This window comes from Giraffa tippelskirchi, chromosome 13, assembly GCF_054371585.1.
Source record: "Giraffa tippelskirchi isolate mGirTip1 chromosome 13, T2T-mGirTip1v1.2.pri, whole genome shotgun sequence".
NCBI lineage: Eukaryota > Metazoa > Chordata > Mammalia > Artiodactyla > Giraffidae > Giraffa > Giraffa tippelskirchi.
In genome coordinates, this window is record NC_137287.1 from 79896801 (window position 1) to 79913139 (window position 16339).

General features: G+C 39.3%; 1 protein-coding gene across 9 annotated transcripts in view; it reads right to left on the bottom strand.

Annotated features, from left to right (window-relative positions):
- ODAD2 (outer dynein arm docking complex subunit 2) overlaps window positions 1-16339 on the bottom strand; it is a 205819-nt gene that overhangs the window by 151764 nt on the left and 37716 nt on the right. For 8 of the 9 annotated variants that reach the window (XM_081560887.1, XM_081560888.1, XM_081560885.1 and 5 more), the window contains 2 exons: window positions 13213-13311; window positions 2341-2488 (listed from right to left, as the gene is read on the bottom strand). In XM_081560887.1, coding sequence (XP_081417013.1) covers window positions 2341-2488; window positions 13213-13311 — 247 coding nt within the window. The remainder of the gene's footprint in view (window positions 1-2340; window positions 2489-13212; window positions 13312-16339) is intronic. The other variant, XM_081560893.1, reaches the window with a different exon arrangement.

Below are 16339 nucleotides of genomic sequence, written 5' to 3' on the forward strand. Positions count from 1 at the left end.
AAAAAGCAGAGACATTACTTTGTCAACAAAGGTCCATCTAGTCAAGGCTATTGTTTTTCCAGTGGTCATGTATGGATGTGAGAGTTGGACTATAAAGAAAGCTGAGTGCTGAAGAATTGATGCTTTTGAACTGTGGTGTTAGAGAAGACTCTTGAGAGTCCCTTGGACTGCAAAGAGATCCAACCAGTCCATCCTAAAGGAGATCAGTCCTGAGTGTTCATTGGAAGGACTGATGTTGAAGCTGAAACTCCAATACTTTGGCCACCTCATGCGAAGAGTTGACTCATTGGAAAAGACCCTGTTGCTGAGAAGGATTTGGGGCAGGAGGAGAAGGGGACGACAGAGGATGAGATCGTTGGATGGCATCACTGACTCAATGGATATGGGTTTGGGTGGACTCCGGGAGTTGGTGATGGACAGGGAGGCCTGGCGTGCTGCAGTTCATGGGGTTACAAAGAGTTGGACACGACTGAGTGACTGAACTGAACTGAAAGGATATGATGCATATAAATGTACCATCTATTTTTGCAAGAACGACTCGCCATCCTGCAAGTACACACTCAGAGCACGGCAATAAGTGCAGCTGACCACCTGGTCTGGGATCATTTTTCTCTCGCTGGCTCCTGTCCTGATGCCTGGAAATGTCTACCTTCATCTTTGATTCTTCTGCCAGAATTTTCTTTTTCTAAACTTTACTGAGGGATAAGTGGCAACTATAATTGTATATCTCAGCAGTCCCCAACCTTTTTAGCACCATGGACCAGCTTCATGGAAAACAATTTTTCCATGGACCAGGAAGGCGATGCTTTTGAGATGATTCTCTTAAGATGCATGTAACCTGGACTCCTCGCATGCGATGTTCACAATAGGAGTCGCACTCCTATGAGAATCTAGTGCTGCCATTGAACTAACAGGTGGCGTAGCTCAGGTCATAATGCAAGTGATGGGGAGCTGCTGTAAATACAGATGAAGCTTTACTCACTAGCCTGCTACTCACCTCCTGCTGTGTGCCCAGTTTCTAAGAGGCCATGGACCGATACAGGGGACCTTGATACATTGGGAATCCTTGGTATATCTAATGTGCACAGTGTGTTGCTTTGACAACCACAAACACTGTAGAATGATTACTAAGATAATCAACTTGTCCTGCTCTCCACAATGTCAGTAGATTCCTTTGAACCAGTCATGTCTTCAGGAAGACTATCAAACTTTAATTGTCAACTTTAATTCTAATTTCCCATTTTCCCAATTTCTTGACTAATTTTTCTCAGGATTCAGGAAAACATAAAAGAATTTTCTGAGAAGTGCTTAGAACTGCAGCTGAGATGATGCCAACAGAGGAAGTGGACATATTTTTCTTTTAGGAAAAACTTTTTTAGCTTACTTATACCTACCAGATTGCTCACCTGGAGGCAGGGAGGACCTTTTCTGAATTCATGAAAATGTGCATATAGGCTGTTTGAGCTGTCAGCCTGGGATGACCTCAAAGGTACAGGAAAAGTACCCTTTAGTAATTTAGGAGTCATGTAAATTTCTTTAAATATGCAAAGCCTCGCAAATGCAGGAGGACAAGCTGAGGTAAGTCAGAGTATTGTTTTCATAAGGACTTCTGGGTGGTAGCTTTAGACAGGGCCTAGCTATTATCAAGATTCGCTGTCCAACATCAAAAATTAACATTGATCTGGGTTTGAGCAAATCATTATCCTTGCCACACCCCACATTTGAGGACTTAAATACAATATTATATGGGTCATTTATGTATTATTACAAAATGTTTTCATACCTGGCATCTCACTTAAGAGAGTAGCAGAAATAGACCAACACATATTTTAAGTATCTACAACGTATCAGACATCACACCACATCTTTCAAGTGTGTTTTCTCAGTCCTTAAAATGATCCTAGAGTGGGTATTACTAATTTTACTCCATGGGTCGGAAAGATTAAGGCTGCAAACCATAACTTTTCAACAGTCACACATAGTGACACAATCTAGAATTCAGTCTAAGTCCAACTTCAAAACCCCTTGGTCCTTCCATCATGCCATATTGCTAGTCACACAATGGTGTAAGTCACAATATCTGATGGCTGCCATGGTCCACTGCCTTCTCCCCACCTAGGGGAGAGGGCTGGTACCAGGCAGCCCACCTGCTCCATGAGGACAAATCTCACTATCCTCAGGGTAATAAGACCTTCCCATGTGTACACGTAAATAATAATAGGGATAGTTACTACCCTTACTTGAAAGAAATATATAGGAAACTTGAAAGCAGAATATATATTTTTGGGAAAAAATTTAAAATAAACATTGCAAATACAGTATAAAAGGTCTCTCTCTCACCTTCAAATATTTCACCAGCTTCTGAATTTGCCAATATTCTGATGGCAAATCTGCATTTGCTTCCTGACGATGATCAGGTTGTTCTTCATCTTCCTCACTTTCTGAGGAGCTGTCACTAATAATTTCCTCAATCTTTTCAGTACTCTTACTAGGAACAACAACAACAACATATAATAAGTATGTTTATGCTACAGTATGTTTATGTTACTATTTCAGCAACATACATTGATATATAAGCTATGGATAAGATACCAACACCTTTTGAATTGTGGAAGATCTTTGTTAACATCTACATGAGGGGATGAAAAAACACATGCCTTTTTTTTTTTTTTTTTTTTTTTTTTTTTAAAGGTTTTGTTAGCCATCTGTATTTCTTCTTTTTTTTTTTTTTTTTTTTTTTTTTATAAATTTATTTATTTTAGTTGGGGGCTAATTACTTTACAATATTGTAATAGTTTTTGCCATACATTGACAAGAATCAGCCATGGGTTTACATGTGTTCCCCTTCCCGAACCCCCCACCCACCTCCCTCCCCCTCCCATCCCTCTGGATCATCCCACTGCCCCGGCCCCGAGCCCTTGTCACATGCATCGAACATGGAATGGTGCTCTGTTTCACATATGACAATACACATGTCTCAATGCCATTCTCCCAGAACGTCCCACCCTCACCTTCTCCCTCAGAGTCCATAAAATTGTTCCATGCATCTGTGTCTCTCATTCTGTCCCGCATATAGGGTTATCGTTACCATCTTTCAGATTCCATATATATGCATTAGTATACTGTATTGTTGTTTTTCTTTCTGGCTTACTTCACTCTGTATAATGGGCTCCAGTTTCATCCATCTCAGTAGAACCGGTTCAAATGTATTTTTTTTAATGGCTGAGTAATATTCCATTGTGTATATGTACCACAGCTTCCTTATCCATTCGTCTGCTGACGGACATCTAGGTTGCTTCCATGTCCTGGCTATTGTAAACAGTGCTGCGATGAACATTGGGGTACACGCGTCTCTTTCAATTCTGGTTTCCTCGGTGTATATGCCCAGCAGTGGGATTGCTGGGTCATATGGCAGTTCTATTCCCAGTTTTTTAAGGAATCTCCACACTGTTCTCCATAGTGGCTGTACTAGTTTGCATTCCCACCAACAGTGTAAGAGGGTTCCCTTTTCTCCACACCCTCTCCAGCATTTATTGCTTGTAGACTTTTGGATAGCAGCCATTCTGACTGGTGTGAAATGATACCTCATTGTGGTTTTGATTTGCATTTCTCTAATAATGAGTGATGTTGAGCATCTTTTCATGTGTTTGTTAGCCATCTGTATGTCTTCTTTGGAGAAATGTCTGTTTAGTTCTTTGGCCCATTTTTTGATTGGGTCATTTATTTTTCGGGAATTCAGCTGCAGAAGTTGCTTGTATATTTTTGAGATTAATTGTTTGTCTGTTGCTTCATTTGCTATTATTTTCTCCCATTCTGAAGGCTGTCTTTTCACCTTGTTTATAGTTTCCTTTGTTGTGCAAAAGCTTTTAATTTTAATTAGGTCCCATTTGTTTATTTTTGCTTTTATTTCCAATATTCTGGGAGGTGGGTCATGGAGGATCCTGCTGTGATTTATGTCGGAGAGTGTTTTGCCTATGTTTTCCTCTAGGAGTTTTATTGTTTCTGGTCTTACGTTTAGATCTTTAATCCATTTTGAGTTTATTTTTGTGTACGGTGTTAGGAAGTGTTCTAGTTTCATTCTTTTACAAGTGGTTGACCAGTTTTCCCAGCACCACTTGTTAAAGAGGTTGTCTTTTCTCCATTGTATATTCTGGCCTCCTTTGTCGAAGATAAGGTGTCCATATGTGCGTGGGTTTATCTCTGGGCTTTCTATTTTGTTCCATTGATCTATATTTCTATCTTTGTGCCAGTACCATACTGTCTTGATGACTGTGGCTTTGTAGTAGAGTCTGAAGTCAGGCAGGTTGATTCCTCCAGTTCCATTCTTCTTCCTCAAGATTGCTTTGGCTATTCGAGGTTTCTTATATTTCCATACAAATTGTGAGATGATTTGTTCTAGTTCTGTGAAAAATACCATTGGTAGCTTGATAGGGATTGCATTGAATCTGTAGATTGCTTTGGGTAGAATACTCATTTTCACTATATTAATTCTTCCAATCCATGAACACGGTATATTTCTCCATCTGTTTGTGTCCTCTTTGATTTCTTTCATCAGTGTTTTATAGTTTTCTATATATAAGTCTTTTGTTTCTTTAGGTAGATATATTCCTAAGTATTTTATTCTTTTTGATGCAATGGTGAATGGTATTGTTTCCTTAATTTCTCTTTCTGTTTTCTCATTATTGGAGTATAGGAATGCAAGGGATTTCTGTGTGTTAATTTTATATCCTGCAACTTTACTATATTCATTGATCAACTCTAGTAATTTTCTAGTAGAGTCTTTAGGGTTTTCTATGTAGAGGATCATGTCATCTGCAAACAGTGAGAGTTTTACTTCTTCTTTTCCTATCTGTATTCCTTTTATTTCTTTTTCAGCTCTGATTGCTGTGGCCAAAACTTCCAAAACTATGTTGAATAGTAGTGGTGAAAGTGGGCATCCTTGCCTTGTTCCTGACTTTAGGGGAAATGCTTTCAATTTTTCACAACACATGCCTTTATAGCAGGTGCATTTCAATGTTATTGCTATGGTGCAATAATAATAAAAAAGGTAGTAAAAAATGAAAAAAGTATTAGGTAAATGACCTAAGACTCCCACTTGTCATAGTGATTAAATAACTTAAATAATATGTAGCTATTTATGTTTCTTCTATTTCTTTACTTGAAATTGAATATAATTGAAAATTCAGTTTTCCAATTGCACTGGCCACATTGCAATTGCTCAACCGTCATGTATGTCTAGTGGCTACCACACAGGACAGCTCAGAAATAAACCATTTCTATTATTGCAGAAAGTTCAGTTGGGTAACACTGCCAGTACCCCAAAGGGAAAGGCATTTATTCCCTTTACCAAAGAGAGTTCACTTTATTCTACCGTGCTCTGAGGCTTTTAACTCAATATCAAGGTCATGGACACATGGAACATATTGAATTCACTCTTATTTTCTTTCTTTCTCTCTCTATCCCCCCAGGTGTGCTCTCCATAAACATCTTTTTTTCCCCTCATTGGAAGCATAGTAGGGGGACGGGTAGTTGTCCAGTTTCATTAATTGTAAAGATTCTATCATTCTCTTAATTTCTCAAAGACTTTTTGGCACAGAGAGCTCCAATTCTTGTACTTTCAAAAGGCAGAATGGTACAACTGTGCTCTCTGAGCCACAGTGCAGTGAAATCCTGAACCAAAGTGCCTGATCCAACTGAAGAAGCCACATGAGCTGAGTGTCAGTTTTATGTAGTCTCTTGTCCAAAAGATGTCAGGAAACCTGAATTGGTTACAGAGGAAAGACTGATAGATCAGATTAGTAGACCTGGAAGGCATTATACTAAATGAAATTAGTCAGAGAAAAACAAATACTATATCATTTCACTTATATGTGGAATCTCAAAAAAACCCCAAAAAACAGAAAAAACAAAAACAAGCAAAAAAACAACCAAATTCATAGCAATAGACTTGGAGGGAGGAGAGGAGGGAGGAGAAATTGGAGGAAGAAGGTCAAAAGGTACACAGTTATAAGATAAATAAGTACTAATGATGTAATGTACAACATGTTGACTACAGTTAACACTGCTGTGGGGTGTACTTGAAAGCTGCTTAGAGAGTAAATCTAAGTTCTCATCACAAGGAAAAAATTACTTGTAACTATATAAGGAGATGGAAGTTAACTGAAACTATTGCAATCATTCCACTATATATATGTTATTAAGGGGTACACCATAAGCTTTGACTGTGTTCAGTTCAGTTCAGTCGCTCAGTCGTGTCCGACTCTTTGCGACCCCATCAGCTGCAGCACGCCAGGCCTCCCTGTCCATCGCCAGCTCCAGAGTTTACCCAAACTCATGCCCATAGAGTCGGTGATGCCATCCAACCATCTCATCCTCTGTCGTCCCCTTCTCCTCCTGCCCCAAATCCTTCCCAGGATCAGGGTCTTTTCCAATGAGTCAACTCTTCGCATGAGGTGGCCAAAGTATTGGAGTTTCAGCTTCAACATCAGTCCTTCCAGTGAACACCCAGGACTGATCTCCTTTAGGATGGACTGGTTAGATCTGCTTGCAGTCCAAGGGACTCTCAAGAGTCTTCTCCAACACCACAGTTCAAAAGCATCAATTCTTCGGTGCTCAGCTTTCTTCACCGTCCAACTCTCACATCCATACATGACCACTAGAAAAACCATAGCCTTGACTAGACGGACCTTTGTTGGCAAAGTAATGTCTCCGCTTTTTAATATGCTATCTAGGTTGGTCATAACTTTCCTTCCAAGGAGTAAGCGTCTTTTAATTTCATGGCTGTAATCACCATCTGCAGTGATTTTGGAGCCCAAAAAAATAAAGTCTGACACTGTTTCCCCATCTATTTGCCATGAAGTGATGGGATCGGTTGCCATGATCTTAGTTTTCTGAATGTTGAGCTTTAAGCCAACTTTTTCACTCTCCTCTTTCAGTTTCACCAAGAGACTCTTTAGTTCTTCTTCACTTTCTGCCATAAGGGTGGTGTCATCTGCATATCTGAGGTTATTGATATTTCTCCCGGCAATCTTGATTCCAGCTTGTGCTTCTTCCAGCCCAGCATTTCTCATGATGTACTCTGCATATAAGTTTGACTCTGTAGATCACAACAAACTGTGGAAAATTCTTCAAGAGATGGGAATACCAGACCACCTGACCTGCCTCCTGAGAAATCTGTATGTAGGTCAAGAAGCAACAGTTAGAACTGGACATGGAACAAAAGACTGGTTCCAATTTCAGAAAGGAGTACATCAAGGCTGTATACTGTTACCCTGCTTATTTAACTTATATACCGAGTACATCATGCAAAATGCCTGGTTGGATGAAGCACAAGCTGGAATCAAGATTGCCAGAAGAAATATCAATAACCTCAGATATGCAGATGATACCACCCTTATGGCAGAAAGTAAAGAGGAACTAAAGAGCCTCTTGATGAAAGTGAAAGAGGAGAGTGAAAAGTTGGCTTAAAACTCAACATTCAGAAAACTAAGATCATGGCATCTGGTCCTGTCACCTCATGGCAAACAGATGGGGAAACAATGGAAACAGTGAGAGTTATTTTCTTGGGCTCCAAAATCACTGCAGATGGTGACTGCAGCCATGAAATTAAAAGACACCAGCTCCTTGGAAGAAAAGCTACGACAAACCTTTTTAACAGCATGTTAAAAAGAAAAGACATTATTTTCTGACAAAGGTCTGTCTAGTCAAAGGTATGCTTTTTTCAGTAGTCATGTATGGATGTGAGAGTTGAACCTTAGGGAAGGCTGAGGACCAAAGAATTGATGCTTTTAAACTGCGGTGTTGCAGAAGACTCTTGAGAGTCCCTTCGACATCAAGAAGATCAAAACAGTCAATCCGAAAGGAAATCAGTCCTGAATATTCATTGGAAGGACTGATGCTGAAGCTGAAACTCCAATACTTTGGCCACATGATGCAAAGAACTGACTCACTGGAAAAGACCCCGATGCTGGGAAAGACTGAAGGCAGAAGGAGAAGGGGGCAACAGAGGATGAGATGGTTGGATGGCATCACTGACTCAATGGACATGAGTTTGAGCAAGCTCCAGGAGTTGGTACTGGACAGGGAAGCCTGGCGTGCTGCAGTCCAATGGGTCTCAAAGAGTCAGACACGACTGAGCAACTGAACTGAACTGAAGAAAAGACAAGTCTCAATTCAGTAATCTAAACTCACATCTAAAGAAACTAGGAAAAGAAGAGCAAAACAAGATCAAAGCAAAGAGAGAAAAGAAACTAATACAGAAAAGAATGAACAAAACTGAAAACAGAAACAACTAGAAAAATCAATTTTAAAAAACTGCTTCTTGAAAAGACCAATAAAATTGACAAACCTCTAGCAAGACTGATAAGGAAAAAGAGAAGACACAAATTTCCCATATCAGAAATGAATCAGGTATAGCATATCACTACAGATCCTGCTGACAACAAAAAGATAATAAAACTATGAACAATTGAACACAGATTAAACTGATAATTTAAAGAAACTGATTCCTTTAAAGGTACAAATTACTGTCACTTAACCAATATGATCCATCCTAAAAGAGATCAATCCTGGGTGTTCATTGGAAGGACTGATGTTGAAGCTGAAACTCCAATACTTTGGCCACCTCATGCGAAGAGTTGACTCATTGGAAAAGACCCTCATGCTGGGTAGGATTGGCGGCAGGAGGAGAAGGGGACGACAGAGGATGAGATGGTTGGATGGCATCACCAACTCGATGGACGTGGGCTTGGGTAGACTCCGGGAGTTGGTGATGGACAGAGAGGCCTGGCGTGCTGCAAGTCATGGGGTCGCAAAGAGTCGGACACGACTGAGCGACTGAAATGAACTGAACTGAGCCAATATGAAGCACATACTTTGAACAGCACTACAGCTACTAATGAAATTAATGCATAACTTACAAAGCAAGTGTCTTCAGTTTCAGATGATTTCGATGGAGAATTCTACCAAGCATAGAAAAACTAACACCAACTTTACACAATCTCTTCTAGAAAACAGAAGAGAAGTGAACTCATTTTATGAAGTCTGATATCAAAACCGAAGTGCATACAGAAACAAAACACTGCTATTGAATATCCCTCATGAGTATAGATGCAAAAATTCTTAACAAAATATTAAGCACATATAAATATATATATGTAAAGAAGGACCAAGTGGGGTTTATTCCAGGAATGCAAGGCTGCTTCAGGATTCAAAAATCAACCAGTGTAATCCACTACACTAACAACCTACAGAAGAAAAATGGCATGATCATACCAACTGATGCAGAAAAAGCCTGTGACAAAATTCAACACCGAGTGGTATTAAAACTCTCAGAAAAACAAGAGTAGCGGGGAACTTCCTCAACTTAATAAAGAATATCTGCACAAAAACTAACATCATACTTTCTGGCGAAAGACAGAATGCTGTCCTCTTAAGACTAAGAAAAGGGAAGGAAGGACTTTCACCTTGATCACTGATAGTTAATACGGTACTGGTGTTTCTACTTCTGGATGTAAATCTAACAAAACATGTACTGGATTTTTATGCTGAAAATTACAAACTGTTGGTGAAAGAAACCAAAGCCTTAAATAAACAGTCATAGAGTCTACACAGTAAAGATATCAATTTTCTCAAAATTGATATAGGGTTTCAGTGTAACTTATATAAAAATCTTCAGTTGTTGTTCAGTCTCTCAGTTGTATCTGACTCTTTGCGACTCCATGGACTGCACTATGCCAGGCTTCCCCCTGTCCTTCACCATCTCTCAGAGCTTGCTTAAACTCATGTCCATTGAGTCAGTGATACCATCCAACCATCTCATCCTCTGTTGTTGCCTTCTCTTCCTGCCTTCCATCTTTCCCAGCATCAGGGTCTTTTCTAATGAGTCAGCTCTTTGCATCAGGTGGCCAAAGTACTGGAGCTTCAGCTTCAGCATCAGTTCTTCCAATGAATATTCAGGATTGATTTCCTTTAGGATTGACTGTTTTGATCTCCTTGCAATCCAAGGGACTCTCAAGAGTCTTCTCCAACTCCATAGATTAAAATCTTCAGTAGGTTTTTTTTGTTTTTGTTTTTTTTTTGTAGATATAGCATGATCATTCTAAAATGTATGCGAAAAGGAAAATAGCTAGAATAACCCAAAACAATTTTGGGAAAAATAATAAAGTGAGAGGAATCATTTTACCAGATTTCAAGAATTACTATAGAGCTATAATAATCAAGATTGTGTGCTATCGATAAAGGGCTAGATATAAAAATTAGCTGAACAGAATGGAGACTCAGAAATAGACCCACCGAGTACACCAACCTGATGTTTGACTAAGGTGAAAAAGCAGGTCAAGGGTGGAAGGATAGCCTTTTCATCAAATGATGCTAGAGAAACTGAACATCAGTAGGTCACAAAAAGGAATCTTGACCTATATATAAATTTTATATAAATTAAGCTCAAAATTAATACCAGCCTTTAATGTAAAATTATTACAACTTTTAGGAAAAATCACTGGAGATAATCTTCAGGATCAAGGGCTTCATGAAGAGTTCTTAGACACGACATCAAAAGCACAATCCACAAAAGAAAAACAGATCAGACTTCATAAAAATTAAGAACTGTTCTCCCAGAGGCCCTATTAAGAGGAGGAAAAGACAAGGTACAGAGAGGGAGAAAATATCTGCAAACTAACATATACAACGAAGGATATCCAAGAGAGATAGATGAAGAACTCTCAAAAATCAACATTTTTAAAAACAAATGATTCAATTAAAAATGAGCAAAAGATATAGACAGACATTTCACTGAAGAGCGTAAACAGATAGCAATAAGTTCATGACAAGATGTTAACGTCGTGAGCCATTAGGGAAATGCAAAGACTACAATAAGCTGTCACTGCACAAATTTTTAGGACAGCTAAAATAAAACAACAAAACCAAATGCTGGTGAGGATGAGGGGAACTGAGTCTCTCATACATCACTGGCGGGAACACAAAATGGTGTCAACACTCTGGAAAAGCTAAGTAGTTTCCTAAAAAGCTAAAAACACAATTACCATATATATCACCAGCTGGGCATTTATCCTAGAGGGATGAAAATTTTCATCTGTACAAAAACCTGTATGTGATTGTTTATACCAGTTTTATTTTTAATAGCCAAAAGCTGCAAACAACTGAAACATGCCTTAATATGTGAAAAACTTAAAAAGCTGTGGTATATCCATACAACGGAATGCCACTCAGCAATTAAAAGTGACAAACTATCAATACATGCAACAATTAGGTGGATCTCAAGGGTATTATGGTGTTGGAAAAAAAGTTCACATAAAAACAACGTATGAATCTATTTATATGGCAGTCCAAAATGACAAAATCATGAAAACAGATGAATGGTTGCTAGGAAGTAGGGATGATGGGGGAACAAAAGTGGCTGTGACCATAACAGGGTAGCCGGAGAACATGTGTGGGGTGAACAGTTCTCTAGCCTGGTCGGCACGGTCACCATACAAAATTACACATGATAAAATGACACTGAACTATACATTGTACCAATGGAAGGGAAGAGAAAATTAGCCAAGATGGTGGTGGTCAGGCTCTCTTGCCCCACAGCCTCTCACTCTTGCCCCACATTTTGTAAATACATGGTTATGTGACAGCTGACATCACTTACAGCACTGTGCATCCGTATAACGATGTACCCACTTGGCCATGTGCCACTTCTGTTCTGTATACCTGAAAAGCCCTAGAGGCTGCCTTATGTCTGTGTTACATCCATGTTATGGCCTCATGAGGGGTGTGTTATGGCTGTGTCTACTGGGTCAACCACAAGAGAATACAGCATGTCTGCTGCTACAGCTGCTATGCCAGTCAGCAGAGAATAGACGTGTCTGCAGTTTCTACGATTCCTTAAGTTTTCTTCCAGCTTCGCTCCTTGCCTACCCTGGGTTCAGTAAACAGTGATACAGCAAAACACATATACATTGTACCAATGTTAATTTCCTGGTTTTGATCTTGTACAGTAGTTATGAAAGATGCAGGATTTAACTGTTGGGGGAAACTAGGTAAAGGGCATATGGGATCTCTCTGCACTATCTCTGCAACTTTCTGTGAATCTACAAATATTGCAAAGTAAGAGCTTTTTAAAACTTGTCAAAAAAATTCAATAATTTATTATGCCTAACTTACCAAGATGGCATATATGTTGTAGAGTGTCTTAAAGTTTGTTTTCTTTCCAACTGTGCAAATTTTATAATATGAAATTCCTGCCATTTCTCCCTGCCTCCCAAAAGTAAAAGTGGCTGAACTTTCTCCCCAGATATGTCACTTTTATTGTCAAACTGAAAATTGGGTAAGAATCTTAACAGTTGGTCTTTGACTAATGGCTGTTTTAATGAGAAATAACATCTGTCACTTTAGGATTAGCAGAGCCATTGTTGATCAGTAAGTAAGGCTCAGAAAGATGACAATTTTGCTATGACAGAGGCAAGAGATTAGCTAAGAGCCCAGTTTTGCTACCATTCCCTGGGTTGGGAAGATCTCCTGGAGGGGGAAATGGCGAACCACTCCAGTATTCTTGCCTGAAAAATCCCATGGACAGAGGAACCTGGCAGTCTATAGCCCAAAGGGTTGTAAAGAGTTGAACATGACTGAGCAACTGAACACACGTGCAGTTAACTGCTTTTTGCATTAAATATATTTGTTTACAAACAGTTAACTAACACCAGTAGATCACTGTATTTAACTCCACAATGGGGACACACAGTTTTCCGGGGCAGGAGCCCACTGTACCCCTCTTTGCCTGGTCAAGCAATAAAGCTATTCTTTTCTACTTTATCCCCCCCAAAATAGGTCCACACTGAAATTTATCCTGTATATTTAAAGAAACCCACTATTACCATTCTTACAACATTTCTACTATACCAATATAGATATCATAAGACCCTAATGTGAAAGTAAAACACCATTAACCAGTATTAACTAGCTGTTATGTAGGAGTGGCTTTAAAGAACTGATCCTCAAGTGGTAAAAATCTGTTTGCAATTCAAGAGACTCAGAAGACATGGGTTCGATCTGCAGGTCGGGAAGATCCCCTGGAGAAGAAATGGCAACCCACTCCAGTATTCTTGCCTAGAGTATCCCATGGACAGAGGAGCCTACTGGGCTACAGTTCATAGGGTCGCAAAGAGTTGGACATGACTGAGCATGCACACGTTAACAGAAACTCACCGAATTAACTGTGCCCTTCCAGGTGAAAGAGATGATCTGGACTTTTCAAGTCTTCCTCCATGTTTTTCTACTTGGGTGTCTCTTAGTGTACTTCTGCTCCTAAAGAAATATTAATTGCATTAATTACTTTATGCTAATAGAATATTAAAAATACAAATGTGTACAAATATTCCTTCATTATCATGCACCCAAATGATGTGTTTTCCTGACAGAGAATGACCATGAGTTTCAGTCTCATCTGACACCTGAGAGGTCCCTTCTGTCTTGCAAGCAAAGCCATGCATTTTATATAATGGAGAAACACTTGTCCAGTATCTCTTCGTGCCAGAAACAGGTCTTCACAGGTTGCTATCGCTGGGAAGGTCCTTCAGTCTACGTCTTCTGCCCTGAGTCCCAACTGCCTGTGTTCTCCTTGCCCACCCGACATCACAGCAGGGCCTGTGTCTGATTTTCTGGACATTCTCAAGCTTAGTATGCTCCTTGGCACATACTGGTTTGCATTAAATCCTTGTTTAGTAAATTCCTAACTGAAAAAAAATAAGCACATGGAAAAAGCAGTATTTTATAATTCATCCCCCAGTTAACAGATGAGCCCATACACTTATCATTTTCAGACTCACCCTTTCAAAGAGAGCCAAAAGGTCAAATACCCCCAAATCAGGGAGAATCAGAGGAGGAGGGTGTCTCACCTCCCACAAGTCTCCTTCTCTCAGCTCTCTAAGTCTGTGTCCAAAATACAATCACCTGTGGTTCTTGGAATCCCTATAGGTGAGTGTCCCCATGTGACTAGTAGGGAGCCTGTTCTTAAATCAATAAGGGGACAAAATGGAACACTAAAAATAGGCTGAAACTTGTAACCCATTTGCTAAAACTTCAAAAGTGCTCTAGGTGCTTCTGACTTCTTTGGTGTTGGTAACATTGGCCTTTATACTTTGCTTTGGCACCAGTTTACAAAGGGTCCTGAATGGAGCTAGGCTTGTATATTTCAGACTTTCATAAAACCAGTGTCCACCTTACTCAGGCCTGTCACATGTTTTAGATTCTATCTTTTTTATAGTATTCACTAAGTTCTCTTAATACACATGGTACCACCTCTATGAAGTTTCCCCTAATTAACTCCACATGACTTTATATTTATTTTTTAATTAATTAATTTATTTGGAGGATAATTACTTTACATTATTGTAGTGGTTTTTCCCATACATCGACATGAATCAGCCATGGTATACATGTGTTCCCCATCGAGAACCCCCCTCCCACCTCCCTCCCCATCCCATACCCCAGGGTCATCCCAGTGCACCAGCCCTGAGCACCCTGTCTCATGCATCGAACCTGGACCAGCGATCCACTTCACATATGGTAATATACACGTTTCAATGCTACCCTCTCAAATCATCCCACCCTTGCCTTCTCCCACGGAGTCCAAAAGACTGTTCTTTACATCTGTGTCTCTTTTGCTGTCTCACATATAGGGTCATCGTTACCATCTTTCTAAATTCCATATATATGCGTTAGTATACTGTATTGGTGTTTTTCTTTCTGGCTTACTTCACTCTGTATAATAGGCTCCAGTTTCATCCACCTCATTAAAACTGATTCAAATGCATTCTTTTTAATAGCTGAGTAATATTCCATTGTGTATATGTACCACAGCTTTCTTATCCATTCGTCTGCCGATGGACATCTAGGTTGCTTCCATGTCCTGGCTATCATAAACAGGGCTGTGATGAACATTGGGGTACACGTGTCTCTTTCAGTTTTGGTTTCCTCAGTGTGTATGCCCAGCAGTGGGATTGCTGGGTCATATGGCAGTTCTATTTCCAGTTTTTTAAGGCATCTCCACACTGTTCTCCATAGTGGCTGTACTAGTTTGTATTCCCACCAACAGTGTAAGAGGGTTCCTTTTTCTCTGCACCCTCTCCAGCATTTATTGTTTGTAGACATTTTGATAGCAGCCATTCTGACTGGCATGAAATGGTACCTCATTTTGGTTTTGATTTGCATTTCTCTGATAATGAGTGATGTTGAGCATCTTTTCATGTGTTTGTTAGCCATCTGTATGTCTTCTTTGGAGAAATATCTGTTCAGTTCTTTGGCCTATTTTGGTTTATTTTTCTGGAATTGAGCTGCAGGAGTTGCTTGTATATTTTTGAGATTAATTCTTTGTCCATTGCTTCGTTTGCTATTATTTTCTCCCATTCTGAAGGCTGTCTTTACACCTTGCTTATAGTTTCCTTTGTTGTGCAGAAGCTTTTAATTTTAATTAGGTCCCATTTGTTTATTTTTGCTTTTATTTCCAATATTCTTGGAGGTGGGTCATAGAGGATCCTGCTGTGATTTATGTCAGAGAGTGTTTTGCCTATGTTTTCCTCTAGGAGTTTTATAGTTTCTGGTCTTACGTTTAGATCTTTAATCCATTTTGAGTTTATTTTTGTGTATGGTGTTAGAAAGTGATCGAGATTCATTCTTTTACAAGTGGTTGACCAGCTTTCCCAGCACCACTTGTTAAAGAGATTGTCTTTTTTCCACTGTATATTCTTGCCTCCTTTGTCAAAGATAAGGTGTCCATAGGTGCGTGGATTTATCTCTGGGCTTTCTATTTTGTTCCATTGATCTATATTTCTGTCCTTGTGCCAGTACCATACTGTCTTGATGACTGTGCCTTTGTAGTAGAGCCTGAAGTCAGGCAGGTTGATTCCTCCAGTTCCATTCTTCTTTCTCAAGATTGCTTTGGCTAGTTGAGGTTTTTTGTATTTCCATGCAAATTGTGAAATTATTTGTTTTAGTTCTCTGAAAAATACCGTTGGTAGCTTGATAGGGATTGCATTGAATCTATAGATTGCTTTGGGTAGTATACTCATTTTCACTATATTGAGTCTTCAATCCATGAACATGGTATATTTCTCCATCTATTTGTGTCCTCTTTGATTTCTTTCATCAGTGTTTTATAGTTTTCTATATATAGGTGATTTGTTTCTTTAGGTAGATTTATTCCTAGGTATTTTATTCTTTTCATTGCAACAGTGAATGGAATTGTTTTCTTAATTTCTCTTTCTGTTTTCTCACTGTTAGTGTATAGAAATGCAAGGGATTTCTGTGTGTTAATTTTATATCCTGCAACTTTACT